The 19006-nt window shown below is 37.2% G+C and overlaps 1 protein-coding gene across 1 annotated transcript in view; it reads left to right on the forward strand.

The window, feature by feature from the left end:
* The window catches only part of prim2 (DNA primase subunit 2), a 438807-nt gene that overhangs the window by 358100 nt on the left and 61701 nt on the right, over positions 1-19006 (forward strand). Inside the window, exons 11-12 of the mRNA XM_039738199.1 lie at positions 3392-3518; positions 8175-8257. Coding sequence (XP_039594133.1) covers positions 3392-3518; positions 8175-8257 — 210 coding nt within the window. The remainder of the gene's footprint in view (positions 1-3391; positions 3519-8174; positions 8258-19006) is intronic.

Raw genomic sequence — 19006 nt, forward strand, 5'->3', positions numbered from 1 at the left:
ATAATATAAATCATTGTGAATGCTGCTTAATCAAAAGAAAAGGAAAGCAAGGAAATCTGAATCCTACTTTTTTTTAAACTCAGGGTCATGAGGGACCAGTGCCTATCTTGGCAGCATAAAGTGAAAGGCAGGAGCCAACCCCAGAAATGGCACCTGTCATTTGTAATCCATCCATCCATTATCCTACCCGCTATATCCTAACTACAGGGTCACGGGGGTCTGCTGGAGCCAGTCCCAGCCAACACAGGGCGCAAGGCAGGAAACAAACCCCAGACAGGGTGCCAGCCCACCACTGGGCACACACATGCACACACTGGGGACAATTTCGGATCGGCAATGCACCTATCCTGCATGTCTTTGGACTGTGGGAGGAAACCCACGCAGACAAGGGGAGATCATGCATACTCCACGCAGGGAGGACCCATGTGTGTATATGTGTATGTATATATATATATATATATATATATATATATATATATATATATATATATATATATATATATATATATATATATATATATATATATATATATATATATAAATATATATATATATATATATATAAATATATATATAAATATATATATATATATATATATATATATATATATATATATATATATATATATATATATATATATATATATATATATATATATAAACATGGTGCTGGAAACATTCCTCAGGGATGATTTTGTTCCATATTAACATGATAGCGTTGCAGATTTGTCGGCTGCACATTTATGATGGGAATCACTCGTTCCACCTCATCCCAAAGGATTGAGATCTAGTGACTCTGTAGGTCATTTGAGTACAGTGAACTCCTTGTCATGTTCACAAAAGCAGTCTGAGATGAGTTGAGCTTTGTGACATGGTGCCCATCAAAAGAAATGGTACTCTCCGGTTATAAAGTGATGGATATGGTCAGCTACAATACTAAGCTAGGCTGTGGCATTTAAACGATGCTTATTTGTTACTAAGGGAGACAAAGTGTGCCAAGAAAATATACCCCACACCATTACACCACCACTACCAGCCTGAACCTTTGATACAAAGCAGGATGGCTCCAAACGTCCAAATGTTGACCCAACCATCCGAATTTCTCAGTAGAAATTGAGACTCATCAGACCAGGCAATGTCTTTTCTATCTTCTATTGTCCAGTGCTGGTGAACCAGTGTGAATCATAGCCTCAGTTGCCTGTTCTTAGCTGACAGGAGTGTCACCCGGTGTGGTGGTCTGCTCCTACTGTAGCCCATCTGCTTCAAGGTTCGAAGTGTTGTGCTTTCAGAGATGCTCTTCTGCACACCTCACCTGTAACAAGTGCTACTGTGAGTTGCTGTTATATTTCTATCAGCTCAAACCTGTCTGGACATTCTCCTCTGACCTCTGGCATCAAAAAGCATTTTTACTCACTGAATATTATCCCTTTTTGGGACCATTCTCTGTAAACCCCAGAGATGCCTGAGAGCAAAAATCCCAGTAGATCATCAGTTTCTGAAATACTCCAACCAGCTCATCAAGCATATTCAAAGATGCTTAAATCACCTTTCTTCCCAATTATGATGCTTGGTTTGAACTTTGCAGATCATCATGGCAATACCTAAATGCACTGAGTTATAGCCATGTGATTGGCTCATTTGATATTTGCATCAACATGCAGTTGAACAGGTGTACCTAATGAAATGGCCAGTTAGTTATATACAAACATCTACACCTCCCCAGCAATAAAATTATTTAAAAATTCATCTTGTTGGCATAAAGATACATTAGAACCATGGAAAATAATACTTTGTGAAAGTATTATCAGAAATATACTGTAGGTTTTACGATTTTTATTACACGTTTGATGTGGTTCTCCATTTGCTGCAGCTGGTAGCCATCCAGGAAGTAACTGTCTGTAAATCTGTCTTAGTGTCTTTTGTATCTACTTATCCATTATGTTGTCCTGTCTGTCTGTCCGTCTATTAAATAGTACCATTCTGATCTACTGTATCTGTCTGTCTTAGTGCCTTTTGTTATCTACTTATCCATTATAGTGCCCTATCTGTCCGTCTATTATATAGTACCATTCTGATCGATCTGTCTGTCTTAGTGCCTTTTGTTATCTATCTATCCATTATAGTGCCTTTCCTATCTATCTGTCTATCTGTCTTCACAAATGAAACCTCAATTTACAAAGCATTTCTCTTAAGCAAATGAAAGCTGTCACTATTGTAAAATAATCACTTCATCTTCAAATGTAGCAGACGTATCCTTTTAACATTGCTTGTAGCATTAGGCACCATTGCTTTCTTTAATTTTATTCTTTACCTTTTTGTGTAACTATTTTGTTATTGAAAACCTTTGTCAGTTTTTTGTTCTTATATAACTCAGAAACTTAAAGCCCACTCATGTTTTCTTAAAGACTTTTTATATTGCACAACTCTGACTGAAAGAAGATGAAATAAGTGTAGATGCTTTTCACGAGAGAGCCTCTGAATTTTTATTGCAACCTTAAATAATCAGACATACTGTTTATATTGTTGTGCAGTACATGTACTTGTAAGTTCTGGTCTTGTATGATGTAATTTATTTTTTTTTTAATAATGCATGCATTTAGGGTTAGCCTGGTGTATTGAGTAACTATTGTAAAGCACAAGGCTTTGCACTTATTATGGGGTGTTCAAATCTTTGTTGCTGTTTTGAAGGCCTTGTGGTCCTCTAATGACTAAGGTGTGTTGTTAATATTAATCATGAGATTTCTGATTCAGTACCCATCACTGGGGTAACTCTACTTATTGTAATTTTCAAGGTGAAATTCTACAGGTTAAAAACACAAATATGAGTTTTTCTAGGTCATTTTGAATAAAAGTATAAGATAAAAAGATACAAGATTCTTTGTGCAAAGTAAATATGGCCCAGTATCAGCTACAGTATGTATACGTGCATGAGTGACACCTGACTTGTAGTGTGGCTTTTTATTCCGTTGTCAATGCTGTATTAAATTAAGTCATTCTGAAATTTGTATAAAAAGGTCTCTACTTTATTGTTCTTCCCTCTGACGTTGTGCTAATACGTTCAGATATGTTTGATGATTTCTGGGAAACCTGGAGAATGTCACACTATATGATATCAGAATCACAGCAACAACAGTTATTCACTGGACATTTTATAAGTGTCAGGTTTTTATTATGTAGTCGTCTTCCCATTGTGTTACTCTTTTAATATTTGATTGGAATGTGTGAACGACTCCATGACGTGACACAAGGCAACAGCTTTAACGTTTTAGATTGTCACTTTGTTTTTAGGTATCTGTAATTGCTGCTTTCCATATGGGATACCATGTTATACACCAAATTCATTTTTACTCAAGTGATCATATTCATTTCTATTTCTTCTTATTATTTTCAGTTTGACAAAACGTATGCCTACAGTATACGGCACAGCTTTGGTAAGGAAGGCAAGCGCACTGACTATACACCCTTCAGCTGTATGAAGATTATACTGTCCAATGCGCCCAGCCAGGGGGACCACCACGGTAAGTTGTTTTTTTGTGAGTGTATGCTGTGTTTAACTAACAGTCGATGTTTCTTTTAAGCAACACATGGAAACACTTCAGCATATTCAATGCAGAAGCCTAATTTTGTTTGGGAACTGTGTGTTCATTTTATATCGACAGTATAATGGCCAACTTTCATGTACTTCTGTTTTATTAATTAATGAAAGGTGAAATTATAAAACCTAAAAGAGCTCCAAGCTTTAAGCAAGTTATAAAATGTATGCATAGAGTAACATTTAGATGTGTTCAGGGATTTAATTAACTGTTTTGAAAGTTGGGGCATTTAAAATTTTTGTTTTTAACTTCATCCAAGAGATATCACATTTTTGTGTATGAAATTGTATTGTAATAATAAGTCATATCCAAGAATAAGTTAATGTAGTTACTTGTATTAGTAGAGTATGTGGAATACATGTTTTTAATAGTACTTTACAATATCATACAGTAATTAAAAACCAAACCTAGGTAGGCTTGGAGCGACTGAAATGGCAGTTAATAGAAGAAGATTCACGTTCGAGTGATAAAGAAATTGTATTTAGTGGTTGCACTATTGCTAGATATCAATCAATCAATCAACATTTATTTATATAGCACATATTCATACAAAAAAAAATGTAGCTCAAAGTGCTTTACAAAATGAATAGAGTAATAGAAGACACAATAAAAGATAAACATAAGTCAACATTAATTAACATAGATAGATATTGTTTCTGGGAGGGTCTGTTACTAACTGTGGCTCTTATTTTTAAACATGTTTAGTAGAACTGAATGAAGAGTTAAATGTAAGCTGACGTCATTTGGGTACAGAGACTTTGACTAAGGTGGATCACGGGTCATTGTGGTGCTTTGCTGATACATTACAGTGCCAAAGAGATATTAAGTCATAATTTTCAGATAATGCAGCTGTGTCTGTGATTTTAGTGTGGTGTGAACACAGAGTACGTGTTTATTCAGTGTGTGCATAATGGCTTACTGAGCCACACTAAGGGAGTGCTTGCCACCTCCATTCATTTTTAGATAAGATAAAATAAGTTTTGCTTACCTTGCTTGCAAATCATACTTTTCTGGTTTTGAAAATAATTTAATTTGGCCTCAAGCATGTGAACATCTCTATCCAGCAGGGGACGGCGATAGCTCTTGGAATAAGTTCTTTTTAATTGCAGCGTTTTAAGTAACCTGAACCTAAATAGATATAACGAGGCGATATCGCTCCCATAGTGATACAGCGGTAAGAAATCACATAAGAGAAAATAATAGCTTTCTTTAATGGCGATTTACGCAGCATAACAGATGAAAGGAAGCCAATGGCAAGACGATTACCGAAGTGGGACCTCGATTTATACAGTTGTGCTTGAAAGTTTGTGAACCCTTTAGAATGTTCTATATTTCTGCATAAATATGACCTAAAACATCATCAAAATAAACAAATGAGACAAAAATATTATACTTGGTCATTTATTTATTGAGGAAAATGATTGAATATTACATATTTGTGAGTGGCAAATGTATGTGAACCTTTGCTTTCAGTATCTGGTGTGACCCCCCAATAACTGCAACTAGATGTTTCCGGTAACTTTTGCTCATTCCTGCACACCGGCTTGGAGGAATTTTCTCCCATTCCTCCGTACAGAACAGCTTCAACTCTGGGATGTTGGTGGGTTTCCTCACATGAACTGCTCACTTCAGGTCCTTCCACAACATTTCGATTGGATTGAGGTCAGGACTTTGACTTGGCCATTCCAGAACATTCACTTTATTCTTCTTTAACCATTCTTTGGTAGAACAACTTGTGTGCTTAGAGTGGTTGTCTTGCTGCATGACCCACCGTCTCTTGAGATTCAGTTCATGGACAGATGTCCTGACATTTTCCTTTAGAATTCTCTGATATAATTCAGAATTCATTGTTCCATCAATGAAGGCAAGCTGTCCTGGTCCAGATGCAGCAAAACAGGCCCAAACCATGATACTACCACCGCCATGTTTCACAGATGGGATAAGGTTCTTATGCTGGAATGCAGTGTTTTCCTTTCTCCAAACATAACGCTTTTCATTTAAATCAAAAAGTTCTATTTTGGTCTCATCCGTCCACAAAACATTCTTCCAATAGCCTTCTGGTTTGTCCACGTGATCTTTAGCAAACTGCAGACGAGCAGCAATGTTTGTTTTTGAGAGCAGTGGCTTTCTCCTTGCAACCCTGCCATGCACACCATTGTTGTTCAGTGTTCTCCTGATGGTCGACTCGTGAACATGAACATTAGCCGATGTGAGAGAGGCCTTCAGTTGCTTAGAAGTTACCCTGTGGTCCTTTGTGACCTCGCCGACTATTACATGTGTGCCTTGCTCTTGGAGTGATCTTTGTTGGTCGACCACTCCTGGGGAGGGTAACAATGGTCTTGAATTTCCTCCATTTGTACACAATCTGTCTGACTGTGGATTGGTGGAGTCCAAACTCTTTAGAGATGGTTTGGTAACCTTTTCCAGCCTGATGAGCATCAACAACTCTTTTAGTAAGGTCCTCAGAAATCTCCTTTGTTCGTGCCGTGATACACTTCCACAAACGTGTTGTGAAGAGCAGACTTTGATAGATCCTGTTCTTTAAATGACACAGGGTGCCAACTCACACCTGATTGCCATCCCATTGATTGAAAACACCCGACTCGAATTTAACTTCAAACTAACTGATCATCCGTGAGGTTCACATACTTTTGCTCTCATAAATATGTAATATTCGATCATTTTCCTCAATAAATAAATGACCAAGTATAATATTTTTGTCTCATTTGTTTAACTGGTTTCTCTTCATCTGCTTTTAGGACTTGAGTGAAAATCTGATGATGTTTTAGGTCGTATTTATGCAGAAATATAGAAAATTCTAAAGGGCTCACAAACTTTCAAGCACCACTGTACAGTCTGCCATCTTCGTTGCTGTGCTGGAAGCATTTTCAGGATCTGATGACATTATCTCCAATCCCATCGGCTTCCCTGGTGTGCCGGGCGATGTCCCTAGGCTTTATGCTCCTTCTCCATGTGCAGGCCCTTACTTAGGTAAATCATGCCATTCCAAACAAGGTAAAGAGAGGATTCAATTTCATGCACACAGAAATAGTACAATGGCCATTTTCGTAGTTGTCCCTTTCATGTCTTCTAATGCTTGCCTAGCAGTTCTAAATGATGAGCCCCAGTGTGCTAAATCTGGCCTTTAGCTGTACATGTGAGAAAGAAGCAGATTTATAAAGTATTTTTTGTACAGAGCACAGTGACATATTAAACATATAAAGCTGATATGACTGCCTTTTCCAGGCTGCCGATATTTCAGTAACTTTCTATCCGTTTTACTGTCAGGAGCAGCTATCAGACAAGTTAAAGAGAGTAATATGCAGACTGAAATAACCTCTTGCAGGGTAAACTTGGAATATCAAATTAATCAGTAATTGAGGCACGCATATATGTTTTAAAGGTGGTGATTTTGAAAATGTATCAATGCTTTTTAAATGTGAATTTATGCAGTATGCTCTACTCAGAATATCTCAATGAAACTTGAACTCTCTTGACAATTTTCAATGAGGAATAACTATACTAAATTTCAACTTAATCGCTGGGGAGCAGTATTGTCTCATGCGGCTGGCAAACACGATCATGACAATGTGTGTGCTTTTCATTTTTTATGCAAATGTGCCTAATAACACTCACAGTATGTTGCGTGTTGGTATTAAAAATAAAAAACAATGTTAATTTGCTTATTATGACTCATTTTGAAGTAGATACCAGATCATCTTATAGGCATTCTTTCTTAATCGTAGTGGAAGCATACAGTTGCTTTTTATTTTACATTTTACATCCTGTAGTGATCAGGCTCTATGCTGCTATATGTCCTTTAGTGTGCATCAAGTTCTTATGGACATCGCACATCTAGTTTGCTTTAAAATAATTGAAACTAGTATGCTATACATTGTTTGTTTTCTCTCAGTAAACTCTGTGAGAAAGATTTGGAAAAGAATTGATCAAATTTTATTTTTATTCTTCACAGAATTTTGCTCACTTTTAATTTGATTTTAGTTCTTGTTCCTATTGATAGATAGATAGATAGATAGATACTTTATTAATACCAAGGGGAAATTCACATAATCCAGCAGCAGTATACTGATACAAAGAAACAATATTAAATTAAAGAGTAATAAAAATGCATGTAAAAACAGACAATAACTTTGAATAATGTTAGCATTTACTCCCCCGGGTGGAATTGAAGAGTCGCATAGTGTAGGGGAGTGTAGTGTATTGTTCTTCAGTACTTCCAAGCAGCAACATTCGGAAAATAATAATGTCAACTCTCACTTTGTGATGGTCTTTCCCACCTGTAGCAGTATCAGGTTTTTATTTTAAGTCGTTCCCCCCTCCCAAGTTATGGTTTCACTAAAACAATGTGTGTCATATTTTACAATAGGCATAGAAAACTCTCTTTTTTTTTTTCTAAAAGATGATGCAGAGAACCCCTGAATAAAGCTTAAAATTAACACAAACAACATTTTTTGTCAAATGCTTTGTGCGCATGAATTGATAATGCCATCTTAAACATGTTATACACATCTGCGAGTGGAGGTATATGACCTAAACATTAACTGATAATCCTCTTTTCAGGGTGTCCTTTTCGGCACAGTGACCCTGAGTTGTTGAAGCAGAAATTGCAGTCATACAAGATCCCTGGAAATGGGATAAACCAGGTAAGGAAAAATTATTTTGGGATTTTACAAATGCTGGCACCCAGCTTATTTTGTGGCACCTCAGTAGGTTGTACCCAAAATGATGAGGTTTTTATAATTCCCAAAGCACAAGATATTCAGTAAAGAAGTATGTTGCTGTGTACAAAGGTAAGTCCAAGGTGTTGGCTTTTAAGCATTAAAATCAATAGTCTTGCCAGATATATACAGTATTATTGTTAGATTATTTGTCCGTGATTGCATGTGTAGCCGTGCCGATCATTTTCAGTTATTTCATCCTCTGATGACTTGATCCAAAGCAAGTCGCTTTTTGCACACTTGCAGATTAAGTAACCCGTTCCTGGGCTCAGTGTGTCAGTGTTTAAGACTGAATGTGCAACCTCCTCTTCATGGAACAACACCTCTCCCACTAAATCACACTGCCTCAGGTAATAGAAAGAAAGATGTGAGCATTTTCTCAATGTTTTTTGGCTTTGCGCCCTCTACCACCATAACCCATTGTCTATAGGGGAGGAGCAAAAGCTTTAAATTCGTCAAAAATCTTCAGTTCACGAGGGATCTAAACGTTTTAAGGTCCCCTGATACTGAAAGTATTGCTATTTCGATGGTGGATGTGTGTTTGTCTGTGACATTTCTTGAGGATGGTCTAGAGCAGGGGTAGTCAATTATGATTTAAGGAGGTCCAGATAGAGAAAATTTCCTCATGTACAGGTCCCCAGCATCATCATGTTTAAGTTGCCTTGTAATTTTTACATTACAGTTAATTTATATATTTTGTAGTAGCATTGCCATTGTATCAACATCTGCACTGTGCGAGACAATCACTCAAATCAAATGAAGAAAGTTCAATGCCATTTCAACAATATTTATTTTCAGTGCAACTCTGGACTCAGGAGGGCTACATACAAAAAAATTAAAAAATAATGAATAACAGTAAAAGCAAGGTAACTTTGGCATTCAACTGAGAATTATAAATAATAAGTACTTTCATAATAATAATAATAATAACAAGTTTTAACATTTCAACAAAAAAAAGACTTTGGCTCATATAAAAACAAAATATATACAAGTTTTTAATATGTGCACAACTGAACAGGCATTACCAGTTTCACAGTAAATTTAAACATCTTTAAATAACTGAACGTATCTTCTCCTCCTTCTTTCCCTCGTATCCCACTGCCTACTTTCTCTTGTTCAGTGAGAGAAATGAGTTCTTGATTGGTCTGCCAGGATTTTAAATCTGGGCTGGAATGGCGTCAGTGCCATCCTCATGCATGTGTGAAGATTGTCATCACTGAATGTTTTTTTGTGACATCCCAAAATCCACGTATCTCGGTGGGAAGACTTGTTAGCGAGTTGTTGGCCAGTAAATGAATGTGTTAAAATCCTCGTTGACCGATCGTTAGTTGGCTTTAAGATCGCTTGTTTTCTGTAGCCTAACTGGCGAATTTAGTGGCCAACTTTTCTCAAATGTAATTTAATGTAATGTAATGTAGTTTCGTAGTGGTGTTTCACATTCCCGCTTTTAACCACTGCCACCATCTCAAAGCAGATGAGACACGGCGGTTTCAAACTTCCTACGGGAAGTATGAACATAAACGCCTCGGCCCATTCCGGATTAAAAGCTCGGTTTTCAGTGTCAAGCTTCCGCCGTTTATCAAAAGCCATGGCACATTGACTATTTAATCGCTTTTCTCTCTCTTGTCTTCTCACTCCTGTATGTTTTTCTCTCCATGTCAATGCCGCTGCCACAAGAGTGCCATCTGTTTTCACTCAGAATGCAGGTTTTCTGCTCCTCTATTCAGCGAAGGCCCGTCCTGCTTTGCCTATGATTGGCTGACATTCTTCCCTTCACTTTGACCAATATCAGTCTTCATGCTTAAACACAACCAACTCGAACCCACGAAGGCAACAAGTACTGGCCAATCAGAGACACATAGGAGGTCACTTTCACTGAGTAGCAGTGTAGAAACACTGTCAGAAAAGAGTCGTCGGTAAAACTGCCAAAACTAAATAAAACTCAATGATACGTCTGGGTCCAGACCCAGACCACGGTCCGCCAATTAGTGACCTAAAATGGCTGGACAGAAAAATTGAAAACTCGAAACTTAAGCCTGTTGTGAGATGATGATGTGCTGATTAGTTTTAGAACCAAATCGCGCAAGAGAAAGAGGACCTCTAGAGGAACCCACAAATACCGTAATTTCGCAATTAATTATGAATTCTTCTCGTCAGTTGCTATTGTAATGGCCTATTTTATGATCAGAAAGATCAGCATCAGAGCGGTAAATGATACTGAAATGTTAGAGAATAGTTTGGATAACTTGATTCCTAGGGTGCAAAGCATACTGACGCTTGTGTCCAAATGTTTTACTTTGCCTCCTTTGAATGGAAATGTTTTATCAAAGTTGTTTAAGATGTTCAACTGTCATGCAGTATTTGTCCACTCATGAGCCTAGTTGAATCAAATCTGCACTGACTTTAATATACCGTGTTATTGTTGCCTTCTCAGTACATCCTGGTTTTCAAAAATCAAAGGTGGGGATTTCTGATAGCCCCATGGCTGTTATATTGGAGACATTTGTTTAGGAGATGTCTGTTGTTTCATTTTTAACGATGCACCTCTTTTGAAGTTGGCTCAGAAAATTAATAGCTTTGATATTGTTGTCTGTACGTTTAAATCTCTGTATTTAACATGCGCTAACAGATTGCACAAAACAGATTTGCATTCCTTGTGCTCCTTCTTTCTCCATTCTCTTGTCTGTTCTGACTTTCCAGAGTGGCAAGTAGTGACATCAAACAATTTGCTTTGTACCATTATCTTGGTTACTTTACCAGAAAATCTGCTGCCATTGTGTGCTGAAAGCCTTATTCCACATTTTCTGAAGTAATTTCCTTTTACGAGTTTAACTTGCACTGGGGCATCTCCACAAACAGCCAGGCTGAAATTACCCTGGGGTGAATGAGCACAATATCTTCAGTTCCTACTGATTTTATCAATACACATATTCTAAATGTAAATGATATTAGAATGTTATTGAACTATAATTGATCCACTACCAGTAATTCTGCCTTGTTCAGGTTAAAAATAATTATTTGCCTTATGCAAATTGCAGGCCTACGCGTGATTATTGGCAGGAGTATTTAATAATGACCACAGACAACAAGCATGTCCAGGTTCTAGCCATACAATAGAACAATGCCCTTAGGATTGATTCTGTACACTTTATTAGTAAACCATCTGGTATCCTAACCATTTCCCAACAAATACTGTCATTTATGGATCTTTTTAACAGACAACTCTTGCATCAAATTACAGAGTAATAAAGCACACCATTTGTATAGTGTGCATATTATATTTGTGTTATAATGATTCCTTATTGCTGCTGGTCGGTTTCCCCATCAGTGGCCTCTTCTGGAATCAGATTTATAAAACCTGTATACACACATAAAGCAGCCCAAAATGTGCGTTTGCAACTTTCCACACAAAAGTTAGGATTTATTAAAGAAAACTTGACAAGAGAACTTGTGTGTATTTAAGGCAACTATGATCCATCCGTACGCAACATGTTGGAGAAAGTGGGAATTGAAGACACCCTTGATACGGTAGGGAAATGCAGCCAAACCAATTAAATGACAACTCATGCATGCAATAATTCATATTGGCAAGCAGTTATTATCATGTGCGTTGACATGACAAACATTAAACCTCAAAAGTGATGACTGAGATGTACCGTATAGACTCTAGTTTAGTTGCCTTTAAAGTGGATCAGTACTGCATATTTGCACTGAAAAACTTGTTTGGTCTTTTGCCATTTAATATCGGCTACTTGTCACCAGTTCAACCACTTGTTGTCAATAATTGCATAAAGTAAAAGCACAGGTTTGATTCACTATGCATACAGAAAGCTATAAATATCATGCCCTGTAGCCTATTCATAGCCTAATAGTTTGACACAGTATAGCTTGTCTGGTACTACTATGCAAATGTTCATATATGGAGGGAATAAGCTTTCAAAGAGGATTTTTTTCTATTATGATGATTGGCTTATGAGCAGATTTAGACTTTCAAGAGCCATCTTCTTGGAACTGTGTGCTGAGTTGGCCCAAGCATTAGAACATCAGACTATACCTCTTTCTATCAGATCTTTAACAACGATTCGCTTTCTGGCAACAGGCACCTACCACAGGAAACTGGTTGACAGGTCAAGAATATCTCAGCCAATCTTCATCTCCATAATTCCCAGAGTTCTACAACAACAACAACATTTATTTCTATAGCACATTTTCATACAAATAATGGAGCTCAAAGTGCTTTACATGATAAAGAAAGAGAAAAAAAAACAAAAAAAATAATTAAAATTAGGGAACACTAATTAACATAGAATAAAAGTAAGGTCCGATGGCCAGAGAGGACAGAAAAAAACAAAAAAAACTCCAGATGGCTGGAGAAAAAAAAATGTAATGTGCAGGGGTTCAGAGGCCACGAGACCACCCAGCCCCCTCTAGGCATTCTCCCTAACATCAATGACCTCAATCAGTCCTCATGGTATTCGGGGTTCTCATGGAAGAACTTGATGATGGTGGTCATGTGGACTTCTGGCCTTTAATCCATCAATGTAGGGACATCACGGTGCTTTGATTAGGTGGTGGTGGTGCAGATCGCCACCACGGAAAACCGGGAAAAGAACAGAAGAGCGAGTAGGGGTTAGTATGGGTTTTGGAGCCACCATGAATAATAATGATAATTAATTGAATATACAGAACATCAGGATTAATCTAAAATGAAGCTCTGAGAAAGCCATGTTAACATAATGTGTTTTTAGCAGTTTTTTTAAAGTGCTCCACTGTAGTAGCCTTGCGAATTTCTATTGGCAGGCTATTCCAGATTTTAGGTGCTTAACAACAGTAGGCCGCCTCACCACTTCCTTTAAGTTTAGCTCTTGGAATTCTAAGCAGAAACTTATTTGAAGATCTAAGGTTACGATTTGGAGTGTATGGTGTAAGACATTCCAAAATATTAGATGGAGCGAGATTATTTAAGGCTTTGTAAACCATAAGCAGTATTTTAAAGTCAATTCTAAATGGCACAGGTAACCAGTGTAGTGCCATCAAAACTGGGGTGATGTGCTCGGATTTCCTTTTCTGAGTTAAGATTCTAGCAGCTCCATTCTGCACTCGTTGTAATCGATTGATGTCTTTTTGTGATAGTCCTGAGAGGAGTGCATTACAGTAATCTAGTTGACTGAAAACAAAAGTGTGAACTAATTTTTCAGCATCTTGCAATGTTATAAGAGGTCTAACTTTTGCTATGTTTTGTAAGTGAAAAAATGCTGTCCTAGTAATGTGATTAATATGTGATTGAAAATTCAGGTCAGAGTCAATAGTTACCCCTAAATTCTTTACCTCCGTCTTGACTTTTAATCCTAAAGCATCAAGGTTATTTCTAATAACCTCATTATATCCATTATTGCCAATCACTAAAATTTCTGTTTTCTCCTTATTTAGCTTGAGAAAATTACTACTCATCCATTTCAGAAACACAAGTAAGACATTGTGTTAGTGAATCAACAGAGTCATTGGGTGCTATTGATAAATATAGCTGTGGTAGCTCACGTTATGCCCCGAGATAATCTGACCTAATGGAAGCATGTAAATCGGAAAGAGCAGTGGACCCATGATAGAGCCTTGTGGACCACCATATAGACTATCATGTGTCTTTGAATTATAATTACCACAACTAACAAAGAATTTTCTACCTGCCAGGTAGGATTCAAACCAATTTAAGAAATAGAAGAAGCCATAAACCAACTGAGAAGGATCTAAATTCAGTTTCATTATGGTGTGACTGTACAGGCCACCATTAAAAGGCAAACTGTCACAATGTTCAGTTTTCCCTAACGTAATCAGGACAATTGACTGCACTCATATTGCAATAAGAGCATCTAGTGAAAGCGAATCTGATTTTGTTAGCCGACATCAGTTACATACCTTTAACACACAAGTCATCTGTAATGCCAAGATGAAACTGAGAAACGTCGTGACTTGGTGGCCTGGGTTAACCTTTTATTTATTCTGGAACAAAGTAGCAGTGGCATACAACTTTCTGTTGCTGTTGTACACAATTCCTGGCAATGTGTTGATCCATATATATATAAAAAACTAGCCATCCCCCACGGCTCCTCCTGCGTAGAAATGAAACAGGATAGTGAGGAAGGCCCTGCTCGGCTCCCCACTCCTGATGTCGCGCTTCCCCCTGCCCTCAGCCCACAGCCTATGTCTCGGATTAGTGTAAATATATCGCTCCTGCAAGTGAACTATGACTCTTAGCACGATGAGAGAAGAATGTTCAAGCAAATTACAGAAAAAACCCGATGTAAATCCGTTAAGTAGTTCTCTCATTCGCTAGCTAAGTGGAGGTAAGGTACGCCACTAGGCTGGAGCGTGAGTGAGGAGGGCCCTGTCCCCCTCTCCTCGGCTCACTGTGTGTCTCTCAGATTCACGCAAATAAAACTGTACCGCAAGCAAACTACAATACAATGAGAGAAGTCACAAAATCAACTGGAGTGTTCAAGCAAATTATAGAAAAAAAAAACCTGATCTAAATCCATTAAGCAGTTCACTCGTGAAAAGCGGACAGACAGACAGAAGTTGGATTTTATATACTGTATATAGAGAGATAAAATACAACTTCAGAGGGCCAGGACTAAAAAAAAAAAAACTGGATTGTTGTGTAGATTCCAAAATATTTTAAATATAATTTCCTGAGTTATATTTTATCAATAACCACTGTGGCAGTTTCTCAGTTGATTTTCTAAAACAATAATGGACTTCAATATAATTTTTTAATGTCATTCCTATGACATATTAAAAGAACAGAATCAATATAAATGGTTTCTGAGTTTCTATATTGTGAGTAATAGCAAGTTAAATGATTTAGTCACAATTAAGATAAGAGCCATTGGTCAGAAATGAGTTGAATGTTTTTTGGTTGTACATTTCAGAACTTTAGTTAGTACACCACACTGCTAAAATCAATTAATTCCATTATGATAATTTTATTTATTTATTTTTTTGCTCTCATATTATAGAATAATAATGGCAAGTATGTTTTCTGTTTGGCTGACACTTTTATCTATGGAGGCTTATTAGATCTGGACATAGTACAGTTGTTTAGTGCATAGACAGGTTAAGTGGTTTGCTCAGGGTCATACAGTGAGTCAGAAGTAGCAATTGGACCTTGTGTTTTAAAGTCTGACTACGTTACACTGCCTGCAACAAAGTGAAACACGTACATGATAATTATTGAAAAAAAAAAAAATAACATTGCATGTGTGACTAATTAAGGAAAGTTCAAAATGTCCCATTATAAAGTATAGGCAAATCTGCCATCTTGTCTTTCTTAGAACAGAGAAGCATTCTGTATGATGTCAACTACGAATTAGTTTACTTTGATAGCCATTACAAGTTATGTTTTGTATATTTTCTTTTTATCCACTTCCGATAATCACTACAGTACTTACAAGCCCCCCGGTACAGGTTAATGAAACACTACCAGAATGTGTGAATAGGTAGGAACTCACTGTAACAAGCTGTTTGTGCAGTTGTCTATGGGGAAGTCCTGCTGTGCCCGTGTAAATCTCTGTATCAGCAAATCATTCCTGCTTTATGAAGTCTTTCCAACCACTAAATCAGGCGAAAGTAGGGTGAAATGACACCTTTTATTGGCTAACTAAACAGATTACAAATGCAAGCTTTCGAGGCAGCTAAGGCCCCTTCATCAGCCAAGGTGTAACAAAGAAACTGAAAAGTAATCTAGCTTATATTGGGACAGCAAAGTGATTTTTTCTTTCATCTGAACAACCTTTTGTTCAAATGTTAGCAAAATTAATACACCTGAGATGAATTAACCCTGTAAGAAGAGAACAATGAAATAATAAAATGTAGAGATAAGATAACCATCACTAGAGAAAGTCCTGTAAGGTTTTTTTTTTTTTTTAAGTGTATTGTCTATAAGATAGGCCTCTGATGTGGTCAGCTGGTCAATCAGTCTGTTAGTCCACAAATCTGGTCGTAAAACTATTCAGGCCATTTTGTAGAGTGCTGAATTTAAGTACAAGTTCGTATTCCCATTCTCTCCGCTCCTGTTGGGTCTTGAAATTACCCATAAGCACAGTGACCCTTAGATCCTTTATGCTGTGGCCATTACTGTTAAAGTGTGCTGCCACCGGAAGATCAATACTGTTCTGATTGATATGAAATCTATGTGAGTTTATTCTCTGGCGCAGTGTCTGACCAGTTTCCCCAACATACACTCCAGTGTTGAGGCACCTTATGCACATGATTAGGTAGACCACATTAGCAGATTTGCATGTGAACGGACCCTTTATTTTATGATCCTGCTGGCAATGCGGTATAACTACCTGATCTGTGGTGTAGATACATGCACAGGTGCCACACCTGTTCTGTAGGCAGGGAGATGTGCCACTTGCTGCCGCGCCACACATAGAGACAATCAGTTGTTTGAGTTTTGGTGGTTGTCTGTATTCAAGGAGGGGAGGTTCTGGGAATATATCCTTCAGTTTATTGTCTTTCTGTACCATGGGTTAAGCTCTTTCATAATTTTGAGAAGTGTTTCCAGATGTGGATGATAGGTTACAACTAGTGGGACCCGGTTCTTGGTTTCTGCACCTTTGTATTCCAGAAGGTTTTCTCTGGGTATAACCGTAGTTCTCCTGAGTTGTAGGTCTGTTGATTTGGGAGCGTATCCTTGTTTGATGAAGTCTGTCCTGAGTTTCTGCAGTTGTGTGTCCAATCCACTGTAACTAACTAACAGTTACATAAATGATCTTCCAAACCATAAAAGTATAAATTGCAAGCAAGGAAAACAAACAGTTCTCTAGATATGGATGACGTACCCTGTGGTGTGTAACCCGTTATGCGCAGAATAAATAAACGTTTACTAAGTATTATCCTTGCTGTAAATCAACCTCACAGCTCCATTACCTTCCAATTATAATTATTCACGATTTCACTGACACAATAATTTACTATCAGAGTGCCACATTCGCCTTCTATCCGTAATGGTCAGTCACTGTAATTCATTTTGTCTTTCACTTATGTTATTTCCTAACATTTGTCATAATGAATAGCATTTCAAGTTTCATTCCATGATGATTACTATATCCAGACATGCTCAAATAAAAAAGGAATTCATTACAAAAGTTTCTGTTTTTTTTTTTATTTGAGAGCTTGCTTCTCATCTGCATATATACCTGACCTTGTGTTTTTATGGGCTGAATGCATGGCAATATTTTGTCATTTTCTTTATACCCTTTTTAGGAGGTTAGGAATAGTGAAACCAGTTTCAGTACCAAAAGCACGAAAATCTTTTAGGGTTAAGTACGCATACACTGAAAACTCATCATGGGTGACTGTAAAATGATATTATGGTGTCTGTCAAATACAGTGCCCTCCAACCGAGGGCTATGCGTTAAAGTGCTAAATATGACAGCTTAAATATTCAGTATCTGCCATTGCTATGTCTCTGACATTAGGGTGCCCTGAAATAGGGGGGATCGTGTAGAAAAAGTGTTGCCACTTCTAAAAGGTGTGACGGAAATGTATGCAAATCCCCTTCAGTGAAAGTCTGCAATATGCACTTTAAACACGTCTGAATTGTTCAGTTTAGTATTTTTAAAATGTGGAGTAGAGGGGCACATCAAGGATAAATGTGTCTTCGTCCCACACAGTATGGAGGGCACTGTAGTAAGTTGAGGTTGAATTAAAACATAAGGCGAGTATGCTAAATATATAAAAAAGCCTCTTTGGTTAAAGTCAAAATTTAGGAGGAAGAAAAATTTATTTGCACCTATTTAATATTTGTATATTGCATCTGTAGTTACTTATGATTTGTCATTTTCTACTGATAAAATTCTTTTAAATGCTAAATGAGTTTGTTCTATAGCAAAGTGTTGCACAATATTTTCAGGTTTTTTGATAGATACATAATTTTATTTTTTTTTTTACATTAAATGTGGTATTCAGTTTTTCTTTTTTTTTTTTTCTCCTTTATTGCTTTTCTAAAGCCTTTCCCCTTGGGTTGCCAGCAGTTTATCAAAACTGTCACATTTAAAGGCACTCTTTGCACAAATCCGGGTTTAATTATTTTACTAATGAAATTAGAATGCTTAAAGATTGGGCATTAATGTTCTTGAAGAATTATAAACCTCAGGGTGCTAATTTAATTCTGTGTTCTCTTTTTAATTGGGCCATAAAATTCACTGTTTAAAATCTCTCAAATAATACCTGCTGTACAGTATTCTGGCAGCTTGACTATATAAACACAAATAGACATTTTTTTATGTATTGTGCATGTATATGTATAAATATGAATATCAGACTAAACCTGCAAAACATGAAACCCCACAATATTTTTATTTAGTTTATTATCTTTATAGTTTGCATAATGAAAAACATTTGTTTCAGCGGTGTAGGCTGGAAATTAACTGACTCAAGGTCAAATCGTGAGGCGTAGGAGGGTTAAGAAACTAAACCAGGATCCCGCTTCTTTTAAAGATCAGTGCCATAGACCACAACACCAGCTTCATATATGCACATGGCATTTGTAGTAGCGTGGGGCAATAAGGAGGGTTGTATTGAGTGTGATCAGATGCCTCTGGTACAGGAATGGAACCCTTGTGAATATCTGCTTCTCTGTGAAAAATAAGGATGGAGCAGTAGAGAATTTTT

The sequence above is a fragment of the Polypterus senegalus genome, chromosome 16 (genome assembly GCF_016835505.1).
Source record: "Polypterus senegalus isolate Bchr_013 chromosome 16, ASM1683550v1, whole genome shotgun sequence".
NCBI classification, from domain to species: domain Eukaryota; kingdom Metazoa; phylum Chordata; class Cladistia; order Polypteriformes; family Polypteridae; genus Polypterus; species Polypterus senegalus.